This window comes from Chelmon rostratus, chromosome 2 (genome assembly GCF_017976325.1).
Source record: "Chelmon rostratus isolate fCheRos1 chromosome 2, fCheRos1.pri, whole genome shotgun sequence".
Classification (NCBI taxonomy): domain Eukaryota; kingdom Metazoa; phylum Chordata; class Actinopteri; order Chaetodontiformes; family Chaetodontidae; genus Chelmon; species Chelmon rostratus.
The window spans coordinates 12,820,832-12,846,657 of NC_055659.1; the positions used below are offsets into that span (position 1 = coordinate 12,820,832).

The following is a 25,826-nucleotide window of genomic DNA, read 5'->3' on the forward strand; positions in this document are numbered from 1 at the left end:
AACTTGGTTGTAGGCTAAACGAGGAAGAGGAGGAGGAGGAGGAGGAGACGGGAGGGAGGGAGGGAGGGAGGGCAGGAATGCCTGGAATGATGGAATTCAGTTCCTAGCAGGTGGTGAAAGTGAAGCGCGCTGATTGGTGGAGCGCCGCAGCGATGATATCAGCATATATTATGATAATAAGAGCATTGCATCACATCCTCTGAAGGTCTGGCCGCTGTCACCGTGTTTATTGCTCCAGCAGGCTGAGGTGCTGACACATTTAGCGGGTGATTTAGGAGTGCCTTTGAGCAAGGAAGTAAACCCTCAACCTCTCAGTTCAATGTTTATTTGAATCACTGGTTGCTGCTCTTCCTGTGTTTCTTATTAAAACATATAGTATTTAAATTTCCACCACACACATTAAGATAAACGGTACCACTTTACATTAAGTCCCCCTTCTTACCATTTACAAGCGGCATGTATACATCTAATAAATGAGTAATAACACATTATCACGACTGGAGCTAAAAGGTGATTAATAAGTGTTTTATATATTTATAATACTCTTTATTTGTTTACAACTACATTAAAGTGTGTTATAAACCATGCAGTAAATGTTTATATACTGCTCTTAAAGTGCAGCCTAAAGCATTCACAATTTCTTCATTACAGCCATCCCAATAAAATGACATCCAAGCATTAAACTCACAGTAAAACATCAAAATAAGAATAAATCTCAATGCACCTCTGCGCTGAAAACCCATCATGTTTATTTAAGTTGTGAGCCTAACTTCAAAAATAATGCATTTTCTTATTTTATGCCACTTTATACTACATTTCAGGGGAAATGCTGTACTATTTAAGCTGATGTATTTATTTATATAAATTTTACTTTGCCAGTTGAGATTTTTAATAAAAAATCTAATCATTTTTTTTATTCATTGTGCAGAATGATTTATGTGCAGTTTGACTCTGAGAATGTTTTCACAATCCTTTGCTAAAGGAGGGAAGTTTCTCTGCGGTCACCTGAAATTTGAGTTTGAGATAGGACTTTTCAGTGAAGTAGGAGACATCGTGTGTCCAGCAGGTAAACTTTTAAAATGAAAATATGTGCATATCAATATATTCTGGACTTTCTGGAGTACGTAGTTTCAAGAAATCTTCAACACTGCAATTATATTGTAATTGGGGTTTTTTTCTTTAAAAAACACACATTTTAAAGCGAAGTATTCTTATATGTCTTGAAACATGTCTAAAGGGGATCTTTAAAAATTTTTCTACACTGCAGTATTACTACTTCTACTGAAGTAAAAGATCTGAGCACTTCTTCCACTACTGAGAAAAAGTATTTAATGCAAGTCAGATGACTCTTGTTGGTGTTCAACTGTACTGTTATTAGTGATGTATCACTGTGTGTGCAGTATTTCATGCTGTATCTGGTTTAATTAAAGCAATTTTTTTCCTATGTTAGGTTTTTTAATCTACGCCAATACATAATATTTAATAAAATGATCATCCAGAAAAAAAAAATCCTTTTGAAATATAGTGCAGTAGAAGTGAAACGCATGAAATGGAAATGCCTCAAAATAGTATTTGATCACAGTACTTGAGTAAATATACTTCCATCACTAACAGCAGGCTGGTTGTTGGTGGACTATGCGTGGAATTGCTGAAATGTTGACCCACAGACGACATGTGCAGTCAGCAAACTGTCCCAAAGTATACAGTGAAAGAGAAGAGCAAACAAAAAAAAAATCGTACGAGTTAATGTGAGTCCACTTTAAGATGATTCATGTGTCCATCGCAGAAGTTATTTTAAACCATGACTCATGATGTAGTGGTGAATAAAAAGGTGACCGTACCAGGAAGTGTCTGACTGCACTATGATGGAATGAAGTGACATTTATCACAGCACCAACTTCACTTGAGTGCTTTATTTGTGATGATTTCTTGTTCTTTCAAAGATGTCTTTCATTACAAGAAGGAAAATGACAGCAAAAAACATTTATTTAGCTCTATCTTGTGTTTGTTGTACTTGTCTGTTGTACATGTTTGTACCCCATGACTAAGGTGTATTTAATTATATAGAATCTGTAGTATTTAATAATAATAATTTCCAGTGGGAAACATGCTGTCTTCACTTAGAGACTGTTTTTAGTCTCAGAGGACTGATAGAGAGCTTCATCACATGGTGCAACAACAGTTACTAGAAGCTCAATATCAGCATGTGGTGGACTATGATGCATCAAATATGGATGCTGCTGCAAAGAAGCTACAAATTGTAAAATGTGGATGCTTCACGCATGTCTTCAACCTAGCAGCACATAAGACCTATAGATTTGACACAGTTTCAAGTTAGAGACCCAAGATTAGTGTCACCAAATCAGTATCTGACCAAATGTGAAATATAGAAAAGAAGAGTTCTTGCAGAACAGTATGATGCCACAGTGAAGCTGACCTTTGATCTTTCGGATATTAAATGTCATCACCTCATAATTTTATCTTATGAGACATTTGTGTGAAACTTTGTCTTAATTAACATGTGAATTCTTGAGTTAACAGCCCAAAAAGTGTTATGTGACATCACAGTGACCTTTGACCACAAACATTTAACCAGTTCATCCAGTCCAAGTGAATGTTTGTGAGATTCCCTCCAGGTGTTCCTGAAAGAATGGGACATACGTATGACCAACCCAGAAACGTCATTCCTCCGGCCACAGCTGTCACCAGCACAGAGGCATAAAAACCGCCCAAATAAAGTAAGGAAAATGATGCAAAAAGACAACAAGAGTATCCTTTTGTATTGCAACAATTAGCAGCTTTGCAATGACTAAACTCTCAGATATAACCTCAGGTGGTGATGATGTTTAAAAACAGACTAGGGGCATATGATGATGTTCAAAAATGGACCCACAAAACTTTTCTAATGATTCCTTAAATGAGGTTAAAAAAATCCTGCCACTGAAAACAGAATAACCATAGTTAGTTTTATCAAAAGGTTTATTAAACCCATTTCTTGTAACTGAATTGCAGCATGTATGTGAAGAACCAGTTAATGCATTTTCCCATCAAAGACCTCCATCTGTCAGTATGATGAGCTCATAACAATAAGTTGGCAGACATGTAAACAGATGTTAACAACGAGGAACATTTGTCTCATAAAATAAATGTGATCCTATTTTCTTTTTTATGAATACTGGCATCAATATGGTACAATTAGAAACGGTAAAAATGAGAAATTTCATGAGATTTGAGATCTTTGGCAATGTGACAGCAGGATGGGAAGTGTGTGTGCATAACACCAGTCCACATCTGAAGAGCTCAATAAAGCCCTCTCTCAGTACAAAGACAAGAATGTAGAAATATCATTCTCAATTGCTGCACTGTTTCAGCATCTTAGCTGCGCATCAGCTCTCATCTGGGCAGCAGCACTCACACAGAAAATGCACAGATATACTCCTATTATTCAAAAGAAAGATGACACACAGGCCTTTTCTTCATTATGTGGAGAACATGTGTAAGATGTACCACGTCTAACACATGTGGTACTTTTGGCATGCTGTGCTCACACTCGTCGTGTGCTGTGGCTCTAGACTTAGCCGGTCACTGTAGTCATTATCCACAAAGGTTTGGTCTGTACTACCATTAAATGTCAGCCATAATTCAGTCAGGCTCGTGAAATGTCATCCTCTTTTCTACAACTTTTATGAACTGCACGATAAAGGGCAGTTGTAAAGACAGTTCTACACTATTCAAACACAGGCTTACACCTGGTGAGTAATGCCCGTTCACAGAGGCTATGCAGTGATAGAACCGGAGGTGAGTGCCTGATTGTTCCGGCCACAGTTTGTTTCAGGGTAAAACCAAAGGATGGACGTCGATTGTCTGGCTGACAGGGATAGAGGAAGACAGGCTCCTGTCCAGACAGACAAGATCAGGACATCTGGGAGACAGACGGCTTCCTCCTCCAACCCCTCCACATCTTCACCAGTTTCTTGGAGCTGTATGACACAGTCTTCCACAAGCCTGGAGAAAAGCAGGAGACACAGCGTACTCAACATTAACAAGGAACATCAAGTCTACATTAAAACAGTTCTCAACACACACATAAAGGTTTAAGAACACACATTCAAGATTACCAGTTAGTACAAAATGACATGTTTATTAGGGGTGTGCCATAATGTATTGTTCATGACATCAGTATAGTTATTAATATATATTTTTTTTAAAGATTACATGATTATGGCAATATTTCGACTCCACAAAGCTCAACAGATATGGTGAGCCCTAAACCCAGCACACAAACTAAATTGGCTCAACACAGAACTGCAGAACATCGTTATCCCAGAAACACCCTAAAATATTGTGATATTATTCTAGGGCCATATTGCCCACCCCTAATTTCCATTTCCTAACAGTGGACATTTTTCTAATTAATGGTAAGAGGCACATGTTGCTTGAATGACTACATTTATGATATTTGGAAGCCAATCTGAAAGTAATATTAAATTAAAAATCTCTAACATTGAAATAGGAAGGGTTTGGGAGACCAAATTTCTGGGGTTGTGATCGATCATAAACTAAACTGGAAAAAACATGTTGAGTATGTAAAGGGGAAAATCTCAAAATCAATTGCAATCATGTACAAAACCAAAGACATGCTAAATTATAAAAGTTTATATTTAATTTACTGTTCTCTGATACTTTCTTATTTAACTTTAATTGTGTGGAATTATGGGGGATCTACGTTTAAAAGCACAACTGAAAAAATTGTGTTACAACAAAAACGAGCAATACGCATCATAAACAAAGCTGGTTATTATGACCATACAAATACGTTATTTTTAAATTCTCATGTATTGAAGTTTAGAGACTTGGTTTATTATAGAACAATGCAAATTATGTTTAAAGTAAAAAATAGAACACTACCAGACAGTGAGCGTAAGTTTTTCAGAGTGTCTGAGAGTAAATATGAGTTGAGAGATGGAAGCAAATTTTTGTTACCAAAAGCTAAAAAAGAGGTTAAAAGAAGATGTATTTCTTTTAAAGGGGTTCAGCTGTGGAATAGTGCTGATCTCAAACTTAAGCAATGTACTTCTTTTGTTATGTTCAAAAAAATCATTATGTGGATTTATATTTAGGAGTTATGGCTGTAATTGAAAAAAGGGGAAAAGAGATATGTATGTGTATGTATGTATGTATAGTAGGCGGGCATTAATAAGCTTTGCTTCTGCCTGAGCCTTTTTCAGTCAAAATTGTTTTTTTTTGTGGTTCTTTTTTTCTTTTGATGCTTTGAAGTGTATATATGACTGAAATAAACTAACTAACTAACTAACTAACTTAACAGTCACATGTAAGGAACAGTCTAAAATTTTGTGAAATACACTGATTTGTTTTGTTGCTGAGAGTTAGATGAGAAGACCGATACCACTCTCATATCTGTGCAGGAAATATGAAACTATGACTAGTTGGCAAATCTTAGCACAAAGACTGGAAAATGAGGGGATGGGACAACTAGCCTGACTCTCTTTAAAGGTAACAAAATCCACCTTCCAGCACCAAACACTCCACAAAACCATAAATTGTCAGCCTATACTAACACAGCCTGACAAGATATAGTGTAGGATTTTGCCAAAATATCAAACACAGAAGAAAAGAGTACCTACCAGCTGTAGCAATGCCTTTGACACTCTGTGTTATACTGGAGGTTTTCACAATGGACGAAATACCTGGAGGAGGAAGGAAAACATGTAATAATAATAAAAATGGATATTAGTGCAATATGATGTTGTGACTGCTACTTACAGGTAGAGGCACAGTTTTACTTTATAGTTACACACAAACTGTCCTTCAATCAATCTAACGAGGGTGTTATAGATGTGTGTCAAATTTGATTATTCAGGTGCCATAATGTATCTCAGACAGCACTACGACAATCTGGGATACATTTGGAAGAATGATGCGTTTCAGCATTGTGCTTCAGCAATTAAAAAGTATATTTACTGGCCTAAAATGTGAAAATACAAGGACCCTATCTGCTACACTACAGGGTTAATTTTGATGAAGCCAGGAGTGATGACGACATGTTTATTTGACTACTTGTCTATAATCTTGTTAGTCTGTTGGTGCATTGGATTCCACATGTTATTCATTTCTAACATAATCCCACCTTATTTAATATTCACCACACATGATAACGGCTTTGATCTGTACATGCGCTCTAGCTTAGATGAGTGAATTTTAATGATAGATCTGGAAGAGATGACTTTCTCCTTCCATTTATCTTTCTCATGCATCATCTCCAGAGAACATGTTCTACAGCAGAATGTCTTTTCCTCTGTTCTACATCCCCCCACTCCTTCTTTAGTCCGAACCTTGCTGTACGACAGCTCCACAGTCTGGGTCCTGAGCGACCTGCAGCAGGATCTCCTCCACGTCTCGGTTTTTCCCCGGGGGGTCGACCAGCTTTGTGATCTTTTGCTGCAGGGTCCGAGGCAACGCCATCAGCTGGATAAACTGGCCTTCTGGGCTTTTGTCAACCTGCAGGCACACGAACACAAGACAATATAGAGCAATAAACAGAGTACAGTGTTATAAGGAATGAACTGTGTAAAAGCATTTCAACATAACAACACCACAATATTTTGTGTATTGAACCTTTTAATCAGCCACACAGTAAAGACACTACAATGTATTGTATTTTAAACTCAGCAGGAATCTCTGCAAGTATTAATCTCTATAAAATTCTGAACATTTTGAACCCAGATCATATACAAATGTAGTCAAATAATTGTAGTTAATTAAAACAGACCACAATTCATATCATATAGAGCCTGTTGCTGATGTCATGTCATCAGACACTGGCTCATAATCCATTTTGGGTTCACATTATAGCCCAACCGCTACTGGATTTTCACAAGCCCTGGATTATCATAGTGTTTGTATCTATTGATAGGATATCAATATTTGAGATTTAAACATCCTGATAACAATATATTGGCCAGTGTTCATTTTTTAACATAAATACAAAATCGTTCTGTGAGGAGAATACCTTTTTTTAAAGAATTTTTGTACCTGACTGGGACATTAACAGTTGAAAAATAAACTTGTCAGTGCTCTCTGATGAACAAACTAAATCACCTCGAACATAGCTGTGCCATTTCTGTACTGCAGCTTCTTGTTATTTATCAGCCAACACACACCTAGCCAATTTATCGGTCTAGCTCTAGATACTGATCCTAAATAATGTACATTGAAGAACACAGTCAGAAAACATAATAAGAATTGTAAGAGTGAGTATAGTGGACTTTGCTTTGTTTTTGTGAAGAGCATAGCATTTATTTTCCTACTGTTTCCCAAGTTTTTTTTGTTCAAAATTTTAAGTGGAACTGAAATCTGCTTCCTGGGCTAACTGCAATAAACAGGACATAAATCCAACCTGCCTAAGTGGCACTACAACTAAAAAGTATGACATTGTATTATACTGCATGTACTCAGGTAACAGCCTTGCAATGTAGTGAATGACTGCAGAAAACATCTCCTCTCCTGAACTGAATCAGTCTGAAGCTGGTTCAGGCACGTGTGACCTGCTCAACTGCCTCATGACGTGGGAGGACACAGGGGCATGCCCAAAAAACTCTTCACTGCTAAATATGCTACTCACAAATACACAAATGACACTCTTAACCACTTATAAACATGTTATTCCTGAGCGGTGAGGTGCATACCCTCTCTGTGGTATGACAGGCAGCGCTGTTAACAAATAATAATAAAGGGAAAATGAGACCATACACCAAGAAAAACAGAGAGGCGTATGTATTCATGCCATTCAGGGTGTAAACAGACATACACACACACACGTTTTCCATGTTGTACTTGTTAATACTGTGTGAAAAGCAAGGAACACGGCAGAGTGCCAAGTCAGTCACACCCCATTTAAAGTTTACTACCGAGGCTGTGAGGACACCCTGTACTATTCAGGCTGTCTTTGTCTGTGCCGCAGAAAAAAAAGCAATGACACAGGGAGATGTTTTTAAAGGGAGTACACTTGAAGGTAATTATGGCTTCTCCATATTTAGTTGGAAATATTTCTATAACAACTTTTGTGGAAGAACTTCAAGGTATCAGATTCAACGTTTAAGGGGGGATTGGTCAAGGTAGTAGAGCCGCTGTTTATACAGCAGACGCCTTCTCATCCACAACCATTTACGGGTGACAAGTTAACAGAGTCAAATCTGTAGCTACAGCATCCAATGTACTGCTGTGTCGCCCACATATCAAGTGAGATAAGGAAAGTAGGTGTGTGTTCTGTTCACTTGTGCGTGTTCCATATTTTACCTCCAGTTTTCCTTGTTGAGGTTTGTAGACCACTTGAGGGCAGTCGCGCAGGATGTTGCTGTACAGAATCTGGAAGTGCTGAATGTTGTCTTTGACGATATTGGAAACCTTGGATTTATCTTCTCCAATCACCATTCGAAAATCCCCTTAAGAGACACAGACAAAATGTGTTCCCTTTAGTGTAATACATCTGCAAAGATATCTACCTTTCAGTCTTTAGCATGTTGGATCACACTGTTGGATCAGAATTCAAAGCTTTTGAACCAAACAGGCAAAGAAATCCACTATCTTTGAGATCATTCACTCTGCTGTCTTTGAATAATAACAACAAGAAATGTGAGTGTGAGTGTGTGTGTGTGTGAGAGAGAGAAAGACCCAAAGAGGAAATATTTTCATATCTACATCTGCGTGAATGTTACGTGTGGGCTAGTTACCAGCATAAGATAGACCGGCAATCTGCAGGAAGAGGTCTTCCTCAGTGAAGCTCTCTGGCAGCATGAGGAAGGAGGCTGTCACAGCACTCTTCAGGTTGGCCACCAAAGCAGCACAGAGCTTTCCATTCTCACTCTGCACCAGCATCTTCACCTGTATGGGAACACATAAATGCACGCACATGAACATGGATGCAAACACTTGTGCTAATACACTTTGACTGAGTAGGTAATAATTTCAAATCAAATCTACAACAACTACAAGACTGAAAAACACATACCACTGCTTTACACAATGTTTAAATAACTTTGTGAAAGGCTTGGAAAACAATATATTAAATAATTAAATAATCAGTTTTATACAGCTCAGTTTTTCTGATTGACACTGACTGGTTTGTGAAGGCGTCCAGCAACATACATGGTCTTCCAGTGCATCAGGTCATCTATCAGAGACTCTGTACTAATAACACCATATTTGATTATCTGAAAAGAAGAGGGAAAGGTTAAGGTTAATAAAGTCTAGCCAGATAAAAAGAATAAAACAAGTTTAAATAAAGTTTCCTTGTAGCCACAGACTAAACAGCAATCTTACATTACTTCTTCCAATCGCAATTATTGTTGGTCAAAACAAAAACTAAAATCAGATCAATTACAAAAGTGAATACCTGTGAGAAGCAGTGTGAGAAACTATGACTGCTCAAGAAATACATGAGATTTCAGTATAAAGTGAGAACTGGACAACTTCATTCAAGAAAAAAAAATAGTGGACTCAGATGGTTGGTGTGGAAAAAGATGCCGAAACGTAAAACTCTGTTTACCCTCCCATCCACAGGCACCAGTGTGTTGTAGTACACCGAAGCCCCGTGTTCATTTTGTATGGAGCTGATCATTGTGGGCCCCAGCAGCTTGAGGATGGAGTAGTGTTTGCGATTCTGCAGCAGATTCATGGTGTGCCAGGTCACTGGGTCGTCCACCGCAATCACAAAGTCCAGCATGTTCTTCTGTGTATAAATTAGAGGTAAACACAACAGTTGAATTAGGATATAGGTTCAAATTCTAACATGTAGTGAGCGAGGCAATAATTCAATATTATTTCTTATCAATAGTGTGATGATATGATGACATCATGTTAATCTTGACTTCAACCATTGCCTGCCACTTCATGTACGCATACTGAGCCTAACATAATACGATTTTCACTGTTAGTGTGTGAGGCGGAAAAATTACAAACTCCTGTAATATTGTGCACTGAAAAACTAACAAAGAAAAACTAGAAAAGTCAAGGGTCAGGACAAACAGCATGATACACGCTTTCCTTCTTGAAAAAAACTTTATTTAAACGAGCGTGTGCAGTTAAGAACATTGCAATGTCAGTGCAACGGTGTTGTACAGTTGACTTAAAGTTTAAGGTCATGAGCGGAGTTTGGAAACTGGTAGGACAGGTAACACTAACCTCCATTTGACCTTGGTTGGTCCCGTGTTGTTTGAAAACGCCAGATCCATAGGCAAAAGCTAAACTGATGTCCTGGGGAAACTGCGACAAAATTCGCCTGTAAAGCACACCGGTGTTGTGCAAAACTGGAAGAGTCATTTTGAACTAGCTAGGATAGCTTTCCAGGAGCAGCACGGGCTAGTTTATTAGCAGGTTAACCAACTAAATAACATATAAAACGACGTTACGGACCCATAAAGTAAGAGATGCATTTCAGACTGAGTGTCTCGATGCCACTAAACACGATAACAGCCTCCAAATAGCACCAAATTAGTCAGTTTTAACGTTTATCTACGTCCATCAGGTCAGTTTGTGTCAGCTGTGTGCTTGACAGTCGATTAAAATATACGTCATGCAGTGTGCTGCTGGAGGATCACGGGAAATGAAGTCAGAGAAGGAGGGCGAGCGAAGTCAACCGTTAAACTGTCAAAATGCTAAATAAGGACGTGTGCGGGAGGAAAATTACACGTAGCTACGTATATGACTGAATGCAGACGTGAAATGTAAGTTGAGCAACACAATGCTGCATTTTAACACTTAGGGGAAAAAAACTCGAGGACAATTTTAACAGCTCTAAGTTTAGCCAGCAGAGGGTGGTTTTCGACCAAGTTTAGCTAGGTAGCGGAGAGGTGGTCGTGATTTGGTATGGATAGGTCTGTGTGTGACGCTATATACGCTATATAACTATATGAACTTAACATGAAGACACAAAGACCTTTGAATTAATTTAAAATCCCTATAAATTTCCTTAATTCTGAAATGAAAACATGTATTTCCATCTCTTTTCACTTAATGCATTCACTTGTTTTAAGTGATAGCTGTGAAAGTATTTGAATACATGCTGACATTTTTAGCTGACATTTGATGCATGATTCATAAAGCTGCATGCAAAGTGCAAAACTGAACAATCATAAAAACATTTTTGTTTATTTTGTTTTGTGACAATGGAATAGATTCAATAAAAAGTCAGGGCTGATCATTCAGTTTGATTAGTTTAATTTTTGTATTGCAGTACAGTCCATGAGAATTTAATCATTCTGGGTCCAGACGGGATCCAGACCTTCGGCTTTGGCAGCAGTGTTTTGGGCTTGAACAGCACCTGTGAGAGCAAAGCAAATACTGCATTTAAACCTGGCGTGAAAAGAAAGACCACATTGTCCTGTTTTGGACAGCTATATAAGATTCTGCAGCAATAAAAGCCAAAAAAAAAGCTTTTGAGGCCATCATCAGTCTTCACCCCTGCATTAGTCACTAGTCTCATTTGCTCCATGCTCACATCTATTTGAATGGATTAATATTGAATGTTGATTCATGACAATTAGCAATATGTCTGCTCCTCATTATGGGATTGTCAAGAGTGGGACAAATATTATCTTCTCTGTAATTGCCGTGAGCCATCTTTTCAGCCAGATGAATATTGATAAGGTCACTAAATCCTGACTAACAAGCTCACTCTCTCTGTGCTTTAATTCACGGATAGTGAAGCACCAGTTGGAGTAAGAAGGTATTTTTCTACTTGTTCATCCTATACTACATAATATACTCATTTAATTAATGCTTGTGATCATGGCCCTAGAGTATATACCTTCTGCCAGCCTCCAGCTTTTCCACTGGCATTTCTTTCTGCTTGTTTTATTATTATTAGTGTTGTTTCCTTTGAAATCTTTAAAATCATACTCGTAGGATTCATTCTGTTATGTGTTTCCATGGTAAAAACAGTTCTTATTCAGCTATAATTTAAGAGCAGGTTCGGTGGGTTTTCATGGAGTAACCTGTTGAAGGTGAACCAAAAGGCAAAGTAAATCCACGTTAACTGAGTTTTGTTTATGGATACTTGGGGGAAGCACAACAAACGATAAACACAACGCTGAAATATCATGTTATTAATTTGATACAGTGAACGTGTTTGCAAACAGTTAGCACGAATTAGGAGTTACAGAGTACCAAGGTACTGTAGGTCCAATATACTTTTCTGTTAGCTCTGATTTGGTCTCCACCAACTCCTGAGGGAAATATCTGGCTCTTTATTATCTAAATGCTCCACTATGTTCACCAGCTAGTCTCTAGCCATGTCTGTCTGCTGTTTAGTGCTGAGCAGTATGTGTACACTATGTTTTTGTCACTGAAGAGACATAAGAGTATCGATTATAGCCACATTAAGGAGACTACTCAATATAGACAACTGTACGTGAAAATTAAGGACTGAAATATTAGTGTTCAGTGTTGCTAGTGTGCTTTAGGCACAGGGGGTAGTTGGCTTAACACATTAAGTGAGGCAAAGAACAAGAAGAAAATTATTAATTACACAGCTTTCCTAAAAGCAGAGTCCACCACTCATCTACCTTTGTAGAGCTTGTGAAGAGACAATAAACTGGTTTCAAGGAAGCAGACAGGGAAAAAAGGAACAAAGGAACAAACCAGAGCGAGAATCCTTCCATCACACCTCAATCTTTCCTCACTGTGTCTGTGTGGGCCAGTGTGAAAATGGCTGAAGTGATTAAAAAGAAAGCGAAGGCTGTCTTTGGAACTTTTTGTCTGGAACAAGAACAACTAATTAAACTGAATCAATGCTTGTGGTGATTGCACATTGATTTTCCAATTTGAATTGATCCGAGCAATGTTTCTATCCTGTGTATTAGTCTGAAAGTGGCACATGATTTACAGCTTACAGTGCCGCTCCTTGAGTTTGAGTGGCCGCCCGCAGGAACAATTAATTTGAACATCTACAGCTGTGATAGGTTGACTGGCAAAGACCCAGGCTGCAGTTCAGCCTGGAGTTAAGTGTTGCTGTTGAAATCTTAATATCTGTCAGTCTCTTATTTCACGAGGATTGCAGCAGGCATATTTTAATAAAACTACAAGAAGAGGAATACAGATCATAGCAACAGCTCACCTGCTAGTAATATCAGGCTTGCACACACACACGCACACACACACACACACACACATCCTGCATGTGTGAGTACAAGCACAGATACAAACATGCACACACACATGCACTAACTAGGAGAATCTTTTCAGCTTTTGCACGCCTGTTGCCATGGAGATTGCCATTGCTGCCCATGCCTAGTGAAGGAACATCAAAAGAAAATGCACCATTAACCACACAAACACACTCTCTTCTGTAGATGCACAGCTGCTCCACACACACACAAGGAGAGACAAACAGATGCAGCCACTTCAACCTTACTCTACTGAAGGGTGACAGTGTCACAGAGCAGGGAATAAGTTCATCATTTTCACAATATGGGAGTCAGAGGCAAGTGAAAGCTGAACTACATTGAACATTTGAGATGAAAAGAGACACTGAGTTGCAGTGTTAATATTAACAGGACACTTCAGTGTCCTAACAGTTTTGATACCAGTTTGAAATAGTTTCACTTGATTTGTAGCACAAATGCCTAAATGTTTATGCAGATTATGGATAAAAACATAACGTAGGTAAACAGTGTATGTTTTAGTGAAAGAGTGATGAGGACACTGGATTCAGGCTGGATTGTTCCTGGTACATTAGTTCATTAGTTGTTTTTAGAACACACAAACACACACATATGCACACACACCCGTTGTTGCCGCATTGCTTTGACTTCCATTCACAGTGGACAGCCTAACCCAAGCCATAACCTTAAATAGGACGTCAGAAATAGTCAACAAGGATTATCCAATTATCACATTCTGTTATATTTATGTTTTAAACAGCATCCCAGCTTCCTTCGGAATGAGGCTGTAGTACTGCCCACTGTGGTGTCAGATGTAAAAGGTGTTGTAATGGAGGGTTAGAAATGTAATCTTATGTGGGCTGCTATTACAAATTGTTGGTTAAAATTCTCTGTACTTGATACTGTACTTGAAGTTATCTGTAAACCACGTTGTTTTCCATATGTGCCGTTCTCTGAAATAAGTTAATTTATTCATCGTTGACTGGAGAGCAGTCAGGGCACAAGTTTTTTTAATTGTATGGAAATGCGTTGGTGGCTTTTTAAAGCACATGGTGATAAATCTGTTGAATGGTGGGTGGGTGAGTAAATGTTATTACATATGGTTAACGTGTGTAATACTTAAGTGTTCATATGTTTTTTGTCATGTTGTCCATCCAACAAACCCTTTGCAATATGCTGTTATATTTAGGCCTTCCATGGTCTGCTCGCTCTCTTGCCTGCTGAAAGCTGTGCTGCAACTGCTGCTGTTCACACACTATTTCATTAGCTTCACCTCCACCCCAGAGTGCTCAAAAGTGTGACCCACTGACCTTTTCTATCATTGGTGTGAGTGACAAGGTCAGAGAATCGACACCAAATATCAACAGTAGATATTCTGCAGTCATATAAAATTGTTTAATGTTATGTTAGATGGTAATAATGCATGGAGATGTTGCTAAATTGCTGCATCTACCTTACTTTGCTTGTGTTATGAACTGCTCATCAGCACATCATTACTGTAGTGCTTTTATTGTTGTGCTTCCCAAGCCAACTTCTGTTCTACTTGTTGCCATGGCAGTTTTGAATCTTGAATTTTCCATTCTGCCTAAAAATATACAGTACGACTGGGCCCTATCGCAAAAATATCAGCGTCAGTCTCTTCAGCAAGTAAGCTTTCCTGTGTGTGTGCATGTGTGTGTGTGTGTGTGTGTGTGTGGTGCGCACAGACCTGGTTAAATGGTGTTTTGGGGGATTTGCTGCAGATATCTGAGTTGTGTGTGGGTGTTTTAATCTTGTTGCTCCATCCATCCACACAGCGCTGTTAAAGTTCATTCAGACACCTATCGTTTATAATAGCTGCACTGAATCTACACTATTCCCTCAAAGTTGTTTCAAAGGCTCGGATAGACATTTTAATCTATGCTTTTTCTTGTTTTTTTTCTGATGTTTCTGAGTCATGACATCAAGACTCATGTCTAATGCGGGAGGTGCAGTGAAGTGACTCCTATGAAGGTCTACCATTGCAAGATCTTGTGTAAAGACTGGACATCTTTATGACAGCATAGCCCTGTAATAACCCTCTAGTTTCCTGGGTTGAGACCCCTGTGTTTTCAATTAACCTGCCAGTGCATGTGACATTGCTTCCTGCAAGGCAAACCTCTACTCATTCACTTTAATGCTTCAGGCTTCACTATCCCATTACATCTAATTGCTAAAAATATATATAATAATTAATGTTGGAATTTGCAATTATATGCATGCCCTTCTGGAGTTGTAGCATGTCTTACGTCATTTCATGAGCACCTACCATCGATGCCAGATGTTCACAGAGCTCAATGGTTCAGATTTTTCATGGATTATTGAATCGAGCCAGTGAAGCCACAGGAGGTTTCACTCTCGCATATTCACCCACACACGTTCGGATATCTGCAGCAAATCCCCGAAAGCAGCATTTAACTATGACCGTGCACACCTCACAGACACAAGCAGACACACACACACACACGCACGCACGCACACACACACACATACACGCACACAGGAACATCGACATCCCTCCAATGAAAATAGTGTTTTATATTCTAAAATTCATCATCTCGTGATGTAGAAGGATTACATTAATATTTTTATTAGTGAATGAATGATCAATTTCATTCATTGGGGCAAAATAATGAATAAAACTGCCCACACTTTCATTCAAATTTTGTGTGTATGCATACATACTGGCCTTAACAGTGATGACAGAGAGAGGGCTGGATGCAGCAGCGCTGGCTGTGTTTGTATATCAGCATCTGTGTTTTTGTGTACATGCCAGAGTGTGTGCGCGTATGTGTGTGTATGCACATGTGTATTTGAGTCTCTGCTTGTAGTGTATGTGCACGAATGCGTGTGTTGATAGATGAATGATGCTCCCGGCATTGTGGATCTGCTGTTTGCGTATCCTTACTGTGTTTCCTCCAACGCAGCAGCACGGGGCAGATCATATCACATCATACTCTCCTCTCTAAGCTATAGCAACAGCAACAACACGCACTCACATGAAACGCAAAGAAGGTTGGGGCGCCGTAATCCTTTTCAGTCAGAGTACCTATTTTTTTCAAAGGACAGGATGGTTAACACAAATTACTTCGTCTTTAAAATGGTAGTGCGAAGAAAAAACACACTTGTGCCTCCTTCTAATGCGCAAATTTCCACTGTTTAATCCTTGACTCCGTCGCCTGCATAATTTCATGCACACACGTATTATATAATGGCTGCTGGAAAATGTGTATGTGTGTCATGAAACATGTAGGCCAGGATGAGCTTAGGATGTCGCTACAGTTCACACTGCAGCTCTGTGACTCACTCCAGCTCTCTTCTGGTCGACTGAACACAGCCCCCCCCCCACTGGACTTGACTCATCGTGACTTGCTACAAATGTGCACCCTGCATGTTATGCAAAACACTCTCTTTTGAGGACTTATCACAGGTCGATTTATTCATTATTTTTACAACACTGTATTTGCCTTGACCACAGTGCTGCTTGAATCCAAAGAGCAGTTTGTGTGCTGACATTCCTCTGCTGGACATGCCGCTTTTTTAATGGCGGGTAGAGTGGGTTCACTGTTCTTCTGTCATCAGCGGATTTTCTGACACGCTGCACATCATATAAATTTAGGTGCACCCTAAAGGCATTGATCTTTATAGATTTAAAAACACAGTACAATGCGCAACTGTGAAATCCAAAAGGGTGAATAAAAGGTCAGAGCTGGTGGCTGAATATGGTGTGATATTGAGCAGTAATCTATACGGTACTGGCTCATTGTCAGCAAATTGCAACAATTTCTCTAGTGTGTAAAAAAAAAGTCACTCAAAAATAGCTGAGGTTCAAAAGAGATAGGCCATATGAGTGGTGTCGCGCAAAGCTGAAAAGCAGGCCGTCAATGGCATGAAGGTGAGGGAATACCTTTCCATTAATTTAGATAGCATCAGTGCAAACCAAATGTGTACTGAAAGATGTTTATTCCCAGAAATCTCAATGCTTGATGTTGAATGAACACTCAAATCTGATAACTTGGCAACCTTTAAGGAATAAATGCCTGTTGTAAAAAAAAAAGTAAAGATGGAAGAACCGTAGGTCTCTATTTTCTTCTACCGCAGTCTTCGATCGCAGAGCCCTTCTCCTCAGTGTGGTTCAGACGAGTGTGGGATTTTCTTCCCGCTTGAATAATCTTCTCTCTCCCTCTTTGTCCTGTCATCTTCTGGCTGTTTTTGAAGTAAAGCAAAGAGCGGCGAACAGTGCAGACGCAGCCTGTTTCTGCTGATGGCATTTAGGAATCGTGCTCTTCTCATGCCCTGAAATAGTGAATGCATAATGAAGCCAGGCATCCTGTAGAGAGGAGATGTTTGTTCAGGAATAAGGTGTATTTACTCTGTAAATGAAAGGAGAATATGTATTCTTAGAGTTATTCTTTTTGAATGCTCTGCTAGGAAATCAAGGCTTGCCAAAACTATTGATTTGCTGGCTATACAGAGGCAGTTTACATGCTGATGCTACAATGCCCTCTTCAGAACCTATTACAGATTATTAAAGGATGATAAAAATGCATCTAATGTCATACTGACACAGGGTCTCCATGTGCCGCTTTCTCAGCCTGCAGAACAGGACACATTACTGAAGAGCAACATGTACCAGCAGAGGGAATCATTCAAGAGAGTAATGCATCTCTGCTCCTGCTGACCTCTACCTGGGCTCCTCCACTGTTGTGAGTTAGATTACAAATCAGGAGTCCCATGCTTTTAATGTCAAAATATTGGCACATTCAGCTCTACGAGAATGAATCCACTAGAAAATGTGTCAGCACTGTCACATGCATGAGCCCGCAGTGGAGGGATGAAGGCAAGGCAGGTCGAGGAGGAGGGTAGAAAAGATGGATGGATGGATGGATGGATGGATGGAAGGATGACGGGAGACGGAGGTGGGGCTTGCAGAGCAGGGTGGATGGTGTTTCCATCTCTGAACTCCACCTTATGCACGCTCGCAGGAAACCCCTTCCAGTGGTTGCACACGGCACGCAGCGCTACAAGGCTGCAGCACGACACACACACGTAGCCTGTGATGTAGGAGGATGATGACAGGAGAGAGGAGGAGGAGGAGGAGGCGGGGGGAGGGGAGGGGGAGACAGCGTGCCGAGTGAGAGAGTGAGCGTGCGAGCGAGAGGAAAAGGGAGGGAGCGTGAGCGAGTGAAAGGGTGAGATAAGCTGAGGGAGCAGCATCTCTTGAGCACATTCGGCTTGCAGCAGCTCGGGAGGCAGGAAGGCAGAGTAGAGGGGGGAGAGCACCAGCACCTCACCAAAGGGGGCGACACCACACCTCTCTCTCTCAGACACACACGCTCACACAGCACACACGCGCATTTGTGAGGAGGTGTGAGGCTCAGGAGGAGGACCACCACATACACACACGCGCTGTTTTGCTGGCTTCGCTGCGCTTTGGAGAGCTGTCTCTTGAAGACTGGACCAGAGCTGTATCCATCGCTTCATCCATCCTTTCCTTCCTTCCTGCTTTCCATTCTTTCAACACAGGAGCAGCTCTCCTTCACCCACCTCCTCGATCTGTTGGACTGATCTGCTCTCTGTCATTCATCTAACCTCTGATCTCTCTGTACCCATCTCTGCCGTCTCTGCTTTTGCTCCATTCACAGCCAAGAAATCCAGAGAAACAGCCAACCGACCGACTGAGAGACCGACCTTTCAACGGCAATCATGAACTTCCTCCGGCGCCGTCTCTCGGACAGCAGCTTCATGTCCAACCTGCCCAACGGCTACATGACAGACCTCCAGAGGCCTGACCCACCTGCTCCCCCCACCGCCTCCTCCCCTTCCCAGCAGGGCGCAGCCCCTGCCACGGCGCCCGCCCCTGCCCAGTCCCCGACCAAAGCTCCAGCACCGGCCCAGGTGCCAGCCAGCTCCCCCGCAGCTCAGGAGCGGCGTCCAAACCAGCTGCCTCAGCAGCCTCAGCAGGCCCAGTCCTCCTCCTCCTCTGCTGGTGGCTCCTCTGGCTTCTTCAGCTCCTTCAGCTCCATCACCAACGCGGTCAAACAGACGGCTGCGTCCGCCGCCGGGTTTGTGGAGCAGTCGGCTCCCTCTCCCTCCTTCTCCAAGAAGTTCAAGATCCTGTTGATCATCGATGAGCCGCAGCACGAGTGGTAAGTGTTCAGATCCAAGTGACTTTAATGATTGGTTGAGTTTTGTCCAACTGACTGGTGGGAAGTTGATGGTAGTGCTAACTGGCATGCTATTTCCGAGTTCTTGGGATACTGTCCAGATTTGGTGTAAAAAATGTTTGGTTTATAGTCAGCCAGAAGGAACACGATTTACTGTTTATTTGAAATATATTTGGCCTAATGCTGACTGACTGGTTTAATTACCACTGATTTTAATCTTACATCCTTATGCCTATCCTGTGTTTTTTGTTTGTGTTCCAAGGCTTTGTATTAAACTGTCTTCTCCTCTCTCATTGAGGCTGCTCCCAAAATAGAAACAGTCCTATTAATCTAAACAGACAGGAAAGCTTTTCTCTGGGCTTTGGATTCACACATCCCACCACCCAGGACGGTCACCTGCTTCTGCTTTTGTGTGTTTATATGAGCCTTTATGGTGTTGTGTGGTATGTGTGTGTGTGTGTGTGTGTGTGTGTGTGTGTGTGTGTGCTAGAGAAGTACTAGTGTTTCCATTCCTTGACAGCACAAGTTGGCTAACAGGATATTATTGTTACGAGATAAACTCATACATCATACACTGCCATACAAGAGCATGTAGCCCTGAATAAAACATCACCTTCTACAAGTGAAATTTAAGCCCTTGGCTGTGTATTAATGTTGCTATCCCACTCACTGCTTTCTGGTCCCGCAAATCACATTTTCAGACTATAAAGGTTTTCTATGTGGATGTTGATGATGGATTTTACAGCCATTCATTGCTGTTATTATCTTGATGTAGTTTTATCTTGTCAGCCTTGGATAGGATGGCTATGTGATAAAGTGGCGGCCGATGGTGACGCTTCTGACCTTTTCAATTTAATGGTCGCCCTGGAGTGTCATCAGATGGCAATTATTGTGTGGTGTCCCACATAAAGCTGAGTGCGTTTACTGTTGCAGACAAAAACCCTATGCTATGGTCAAAAGTGTAGCAGAACAAGTGAGTAAGTGGACCTTGAGTTGAGATTGTTGCTGTTTCCAAGGTCAAGAATGATGTGGCAAGCTTTTAAGCCAGCAAGGATGAGAATACCTAAAAGGGCTCAGACTCTAGACTCTGGTGTCTGAGCCCCATTGGCACTACTCCAGAGTCTAGAGGTCAGTGACAACTGAACAAATTCCACCTGCTGATGATGACAGTGTGATATGGTCAAAAGCTCCAGAACAAGAGAATAAGTGGGCCCTGAGTTGTGAATGGTTTTGTCAACTTTAGAATTGCAAAGACAGATCAGAAAAATACATTTCCAATCCTAGTTCAGTAAATATTTGATATATAAATATATTTAAACATTCTTTATTGCCCAAGTGTGTGAATGCATCTTTCTTTGGAATCTTGCCATCGTTGGTGTCTGATCCTGAGATTTAAGTGTCTGCAAAATGTAAAATGCAAATGCAACTAAATGCATTGTCACTATTACCCATTTTGGCACAGATTCCAGTTCTCTCTAAATTGGTATTGCGCAGTATTTCAGTCCATAGTAAGGTGTATCCATAACACTATGTGTATGACTGGCATCTGTTTTGAAATAAATCCGTGCCAGCATTGATTCAGTAATGTCTGAGTTACAGACACTGGAGAATAAAATGGACTGAATTGTTTTCACTGTTTCGTGCAGTGGACATGATTTCCAATGCAGTCAGCACAGGATTATCTCTAAAACCATGTATTATGCATGTGTGGATGGATGCATGAGTGCTAAGGTTCCACTATACTGTACTGACTGAATGTGAATGGCGGCTCTACATTATGGTAATCCTGAATCTCTCGCTGTGAGCGTTTTTGGGTGGCTTATGATTGAATGGTGATGTGGCGATGTCTGAACGTGAGACACTGCAACCTACATTCAGAAAAGAGGCACTTGAATGCATGGCTTTACTTAACGCAGTTCTGCTTTCACAAAGTATGTAATGAACCACACACCAGAATTACATCAACGTCTGGATATATTATGCTTTTCCAGACTGATCATTTGAATTGTAACCTGCCAAATCTGAATGAAAATAGCTTAAGAGAGGTTTGGGTTTTCTGCCTCTTTGCACCTGCTGAATAAATGCAAGTGCCAACTACTGTACGTATCCAGAAAATATATTTGAGAGTTAAATCCCACCTGCCTTTCACAGCCATATTGTTGCCCTTAAAAATCACTGCAGCCTGCTGTTGTTGAAAGCTCCTGTGGCCCTGTGACAATCATTTTAAGTGATTTGTAACCATCACTAACAATGTGGTTTGCCTTGCATGATGCACTGTGGTTTTGCAAAGAGGGGATATGATTACATTACATTTGTGACAGCATGCATGAGAAAGATAGTGAGAGTTTGGGGTGACTGCAGTGAATGCTGTAAAATGTAATATATAGATGTACAGTGGTGGAGGAAGTACTAATACCACCAAATAATTTCCCAATTTTTTACCAAATAATTCAAAGGAAATGCAGCAAATCATCACATTCAAGAAGCTGGAACCATGAAATGAAAAAACAAAAAACAAAACGTACAAGCCTTTAATTGATTAAAATAAAAATAAATAGCTAATATATAGTTAATTTTCTGTTATCTGACTGATCGTGAAGATTGTACTTGTATATACCTTTGGGTAATTGATATAAACTCCTCATATATTTTATATGCAAAAATATTAATTTAAGTAACAAGTCACTAAAGCGGTCAGATAGATAAAGTGGGGGGGGATTATAAAGTTTCCCACTGAATTGTAATTTGTACTTAAGGACAGTACTTGATTAAATGTACTTAGTTACGTTTCACCACTGTAGATGTCGCCAATGTGGAAATACGTTTTTGGGTTCTTGTAAAATGTTTTTTCCGTCTGGTGGTCTGCAAGTTTGTTGCAGGGCGAGGGCAACTTCTGTGATGCCAGGTAAGTGATTTAATTGAACATTCAAGAAATGTGAGTGAATTTGCAACTTCACTATTTTGAATTTTGTTTGGGAACAATATTTCATCCAAATACCCAGCATAAATATTAATGTTGTTTCTTTGGGACAAAGCAGACAAAGCTTCCCTTAAAGCATCTGGGCCAGAGAGGCATTCCACTAAATGTTATTGATTTTCCACTCAGCGAAAAGCAGGACGAGAGGCTCTCAGTGATAATAACTCTAAAAACAAAAAGTCACCCTGGAAATTCTCCGTCTGTATGAGCTTCACTATTTTCTGATTGATCCGAAATGAAAGGATATACTCGACACACAAAAATAGATTTTAAAAGTTTTTGATGGATAGCATCGTCTTGAAGCCAGACTTCAGATGAAGCTTTTAGCCCTCATTTTACTTTGAAGGAGATCACAAAGCTCATGCAAAATGAGCACACATTTTCTAAGATTTCTAAGATTTAAGATGTGATTGGAGGCAGTTGCTAGAACCACTAGTGTATAGCATGTTACATTCATTTGGCAGACACTTTTGTCCAGTAAGTGCATTCAATCTCTTTGCAGTCGGACTTCAATTGGGAGTCAATTCCAAAGCTGTTGGGCAAACTGCTACTCTAACTTCCTCAAAAACTCTTAACAGCTCCTCATGAAATGTATGTTTATTTTTAAACCTTGAAAGCACATTTGGTGGCTAAGAAGTTTCTATGAATCGATTCCAGTTTGCGGTAATACCACTGAGTACCAGAATGCTTGTTATCTAAGAATCTAATGCAAACAGGGCGGTTTTACACACACGCTAATGAATTACACGCAAACTCTGATGAACAGATTGATGGAGAGGCTAAAAGGGATGGGCATGCAATTAGTATTGGTCAATTCCACCTGTCAAATATGATGACCTAAAACACCCTAATAAATATTCCTCACAGTGTTTTTGTTGTTAGGTTCAGAGTGGATGATAGTGGTGAAAAGCATTTTCGCTCTGTCTTCGTTAAGTCCTTTGTACCTTCATTCACATTTTGCCCAAATTATACTTCTTCTATTCCTTCATCTGAACTTCGCATCTTTAAAACGGTGTTGAGGATAATTCTTTACAAAGTAACTTTGTAGTTGGAGTACTCAGATTATTATTAACATGTTAACTTGGCAATTCAAGTAATCAGTTATCTAGTTACATTTTCAAATAAGCAAACCATAACTGTTAAACTTTTACTGCATTCCCTTGTTCCTTTTGTTGCCACCCAAATCAAACAACAAAAACCCCTGATACACTCGCGCTGTTTCTGTTTCTACTTCCTGGGCGTAGCTGCGTACTAGTGGAAGGTATCCAATCCTACGGTTGTGTCAGTGCTCACCTGTGTCTCAGGTAGCGAGATGGCGGAGAGGAAAGCCTTTACGTCTTGAAAGTATTCACATTATTTTGAATTTATGCGCGAAAGGGACAAGACAGTCACAGTGAACTACAACTTGTGCCTCGGTGATGAGAGTCAGCTGCAAAGAGCTCTACTTCATATTTGAAGAAGCAGCTGCAAGCGAAGCGCAGCTCCACAACACTTTTATTTTCAGATAATTCAGCTTTTTAAGATATTGTATTAAGCCCTCTTGATTTTATGTTTACTTGTAATCAAACATCATTGTCACAGAAGAGGTTTAAAGGGGATATTGCGTCTGTTATTCCTGTTATTAGCCTGCAGAGTTCCAGATTATGGGCTATAGATTAGACTATGCAATGACAGTTTGACGGTCTACACGTCCAAAGGTAGACATACAGCTGTGGATAATATAACCAACATGTGCAAAGGGGTTTTTCATTTTTGGCATCACAACTATTCTCTAATGAGCGTAATCTAGCAAATGACAAAACCAGCAAATGTAAATGTGCATTAGGCATGCTTTGCTAATGCAGCGAAACTAGACATGCAGTTACAAACATGCTGTAACGCTGGCATCTCCTTCTAAAATAGCTGCCAGTTCATAAGCAACCACAGGTATCATGACTCGCTCTTCGTCTCACAGCTTGTTCTCTGAGCTCACAAATGTCGACCGTCGTACTATCATGGCTTTCTTTGACTGTGCCACAAAACAAGACCACAATGGGAGTCCGGCAGTAAAGCTGCGAGATGAAAGAGTGAATGTTTTCTGCAGGCAGTTCAGAATAGGAGTGTGTGTGTGTGTGTGTTTGATGTAGTCCTTATGTAACAGACCCGAGCCCATTGAGGTGGGTGAGGGGAGAGGCAGTGTCCTCCAGGGCCTTTCAAGGTGAGGCTGGCACAGAGGGGAGGATCGAGGAAGATAGAGGAACAAGATCAGGGATTCTCCCTTCGTCGCCGCCTCTTGTCTGTTTGTCTCAGCCTCGCTCTGTGTGTTTTCCCCCCGTCTCTCTCCTCTGTGCTGCCTCTCCCTGCCTTTCATCATGACCGTCTCTCTGCGCGTGGCTCCAGAGAAAGTGCTCCGGGTTCACGATGTGATGAAGTAATGAGAAGAGACGTGGTGATTCAGCAGTTTCAGCCCAAAGGCCGCATCTGCTCTCTTTCCTTTGCTCTCTATATCTGTCTCCATCTCCGCCGCTCTCCCATTCTTTATCTCTCTATCTGTTGAGGATGCACTCTGCAGCTTCTGCCTGAGCACCAGTGAGCGTCTTTACCACCAGTTTTGCATAAATACCCATCAGAGGAGAATCTTTTGGACTGTTGACTTTTTGATATGACTCAGAGTGGAGGGTTTTGTTGGCTTGCCTGCAGGTTGACGCACAGCTCTCTGACGAGCAGGGGCTGATGGTGAATGTCACCCAGTTGCCTTGCAGTCAAATCTCGAGCTTTAAACTGCAGCTTTAACTGGTTGGTATTTCAAAGCATAGCTGATTAGCCAACAAGTACCAACATTTGAAGCTGCTTCACAGAAGCGGCGGGGGTATAAACATTATTTTAGTTAGTAATTCTTGCTGCATCAGCTCAGTCCTTTTTCCAACAAAAAAAGCGCCATATGTCTGTTGGGGCTGTTTGGTATCCTGTGGTTGCACAGCAGAGAGCGCGCTGTTTTTATTGACACATTTCTCGCATGATGACAAGAACTTGAAGTGAATGTGAACAAAAGTGTTAAGTTTGTGTACGTCTGTTTGCTTGCATTCCTGCACGCGTTAAAAAAAGAAAAAAAGCCTCTCTTGCCAGTGGAGAGAGGAGTACACAGTGAGAGCAGGTGGGGGGGTGGAGCCTTGCAGATCTCCGTCAACATCTCACACATACACGCACACACACGTTTACAAGCACATGCATTCTGTGTGTCTATATTCTGTTGTCTAATTATACACAAAGGGGGGGAAGTGTTACAGTACTGCTGCGCTCATATCTGCTGACTGAGTTTACAGTATAACTGTGATTTGGCTGTTCATTGTTAAAGGTTATTAAAAAAAAAAAAAACCCTGCCTGCAAACAGCACACAGGTCAGATCATTGTAAAGAGTGCTCATGATTTCTGCTGGAGATTTGACTTGTGATTAGGAATTATTTGTGGCATTATGGTTCTCAGCTGCAGGTCACATTTCCACGTACA

At 40.5% G+C, this 25,826-nt stretch overlaps 2 protein-coding genes across 2 annotated transcripts in view; one reads left to right on the forward strand and one right to left on the reverse strand.

Moving 5' to 3' along the window:
* Positions 1-2,273: 2,273 nt before the first annotated feature.
* tamm41 (TAM41 mitochondrial translocator assembly and maintenance homolog) lies at positions 2,274-10,566 on the reverse strand. Its single transcript, XM_041955719.1, has 8 exons — positions 10,201-10,566; positions 9,566-9,748; positions 9,138-9,230; positions 8,751-8,901; positions 8,317-8,462; positions 6,354-6,519; positions 5,646-5,708; positions 2,274-4,005 (listed from the first exon to the last, which is right to left on the reverse strand). Exons 1-8 carry the CDS (start codon positions 10,336-10,338, stop codon positions 3,914-3,916), a joined length of 1,032 nt encoding a protein of 343 aa, XP_041811653.1. The 5' UTR covers positions 10,339-10,566; the 3' UTR covers positions 2,274-3,913.
* Positions 10,567-18,902: 8,336 nt separating this feature from the next.
* syn2b (synapsin IIb) overlaps positions 18,903-25,826 on the forward strand; it is an 80,715-nt gene continuing 73,791 nt past the window's right edge. The window contains exon 1 of the mRNA XM_041948084.1: positions 18,903-19,345. Within this exon, the coding sequence (XP_041804018.1) occupies positions 18,903-19,345 (443 nt within the window). The remainder of the gene's footprint in view (positions 19,346-25,826) is intronic.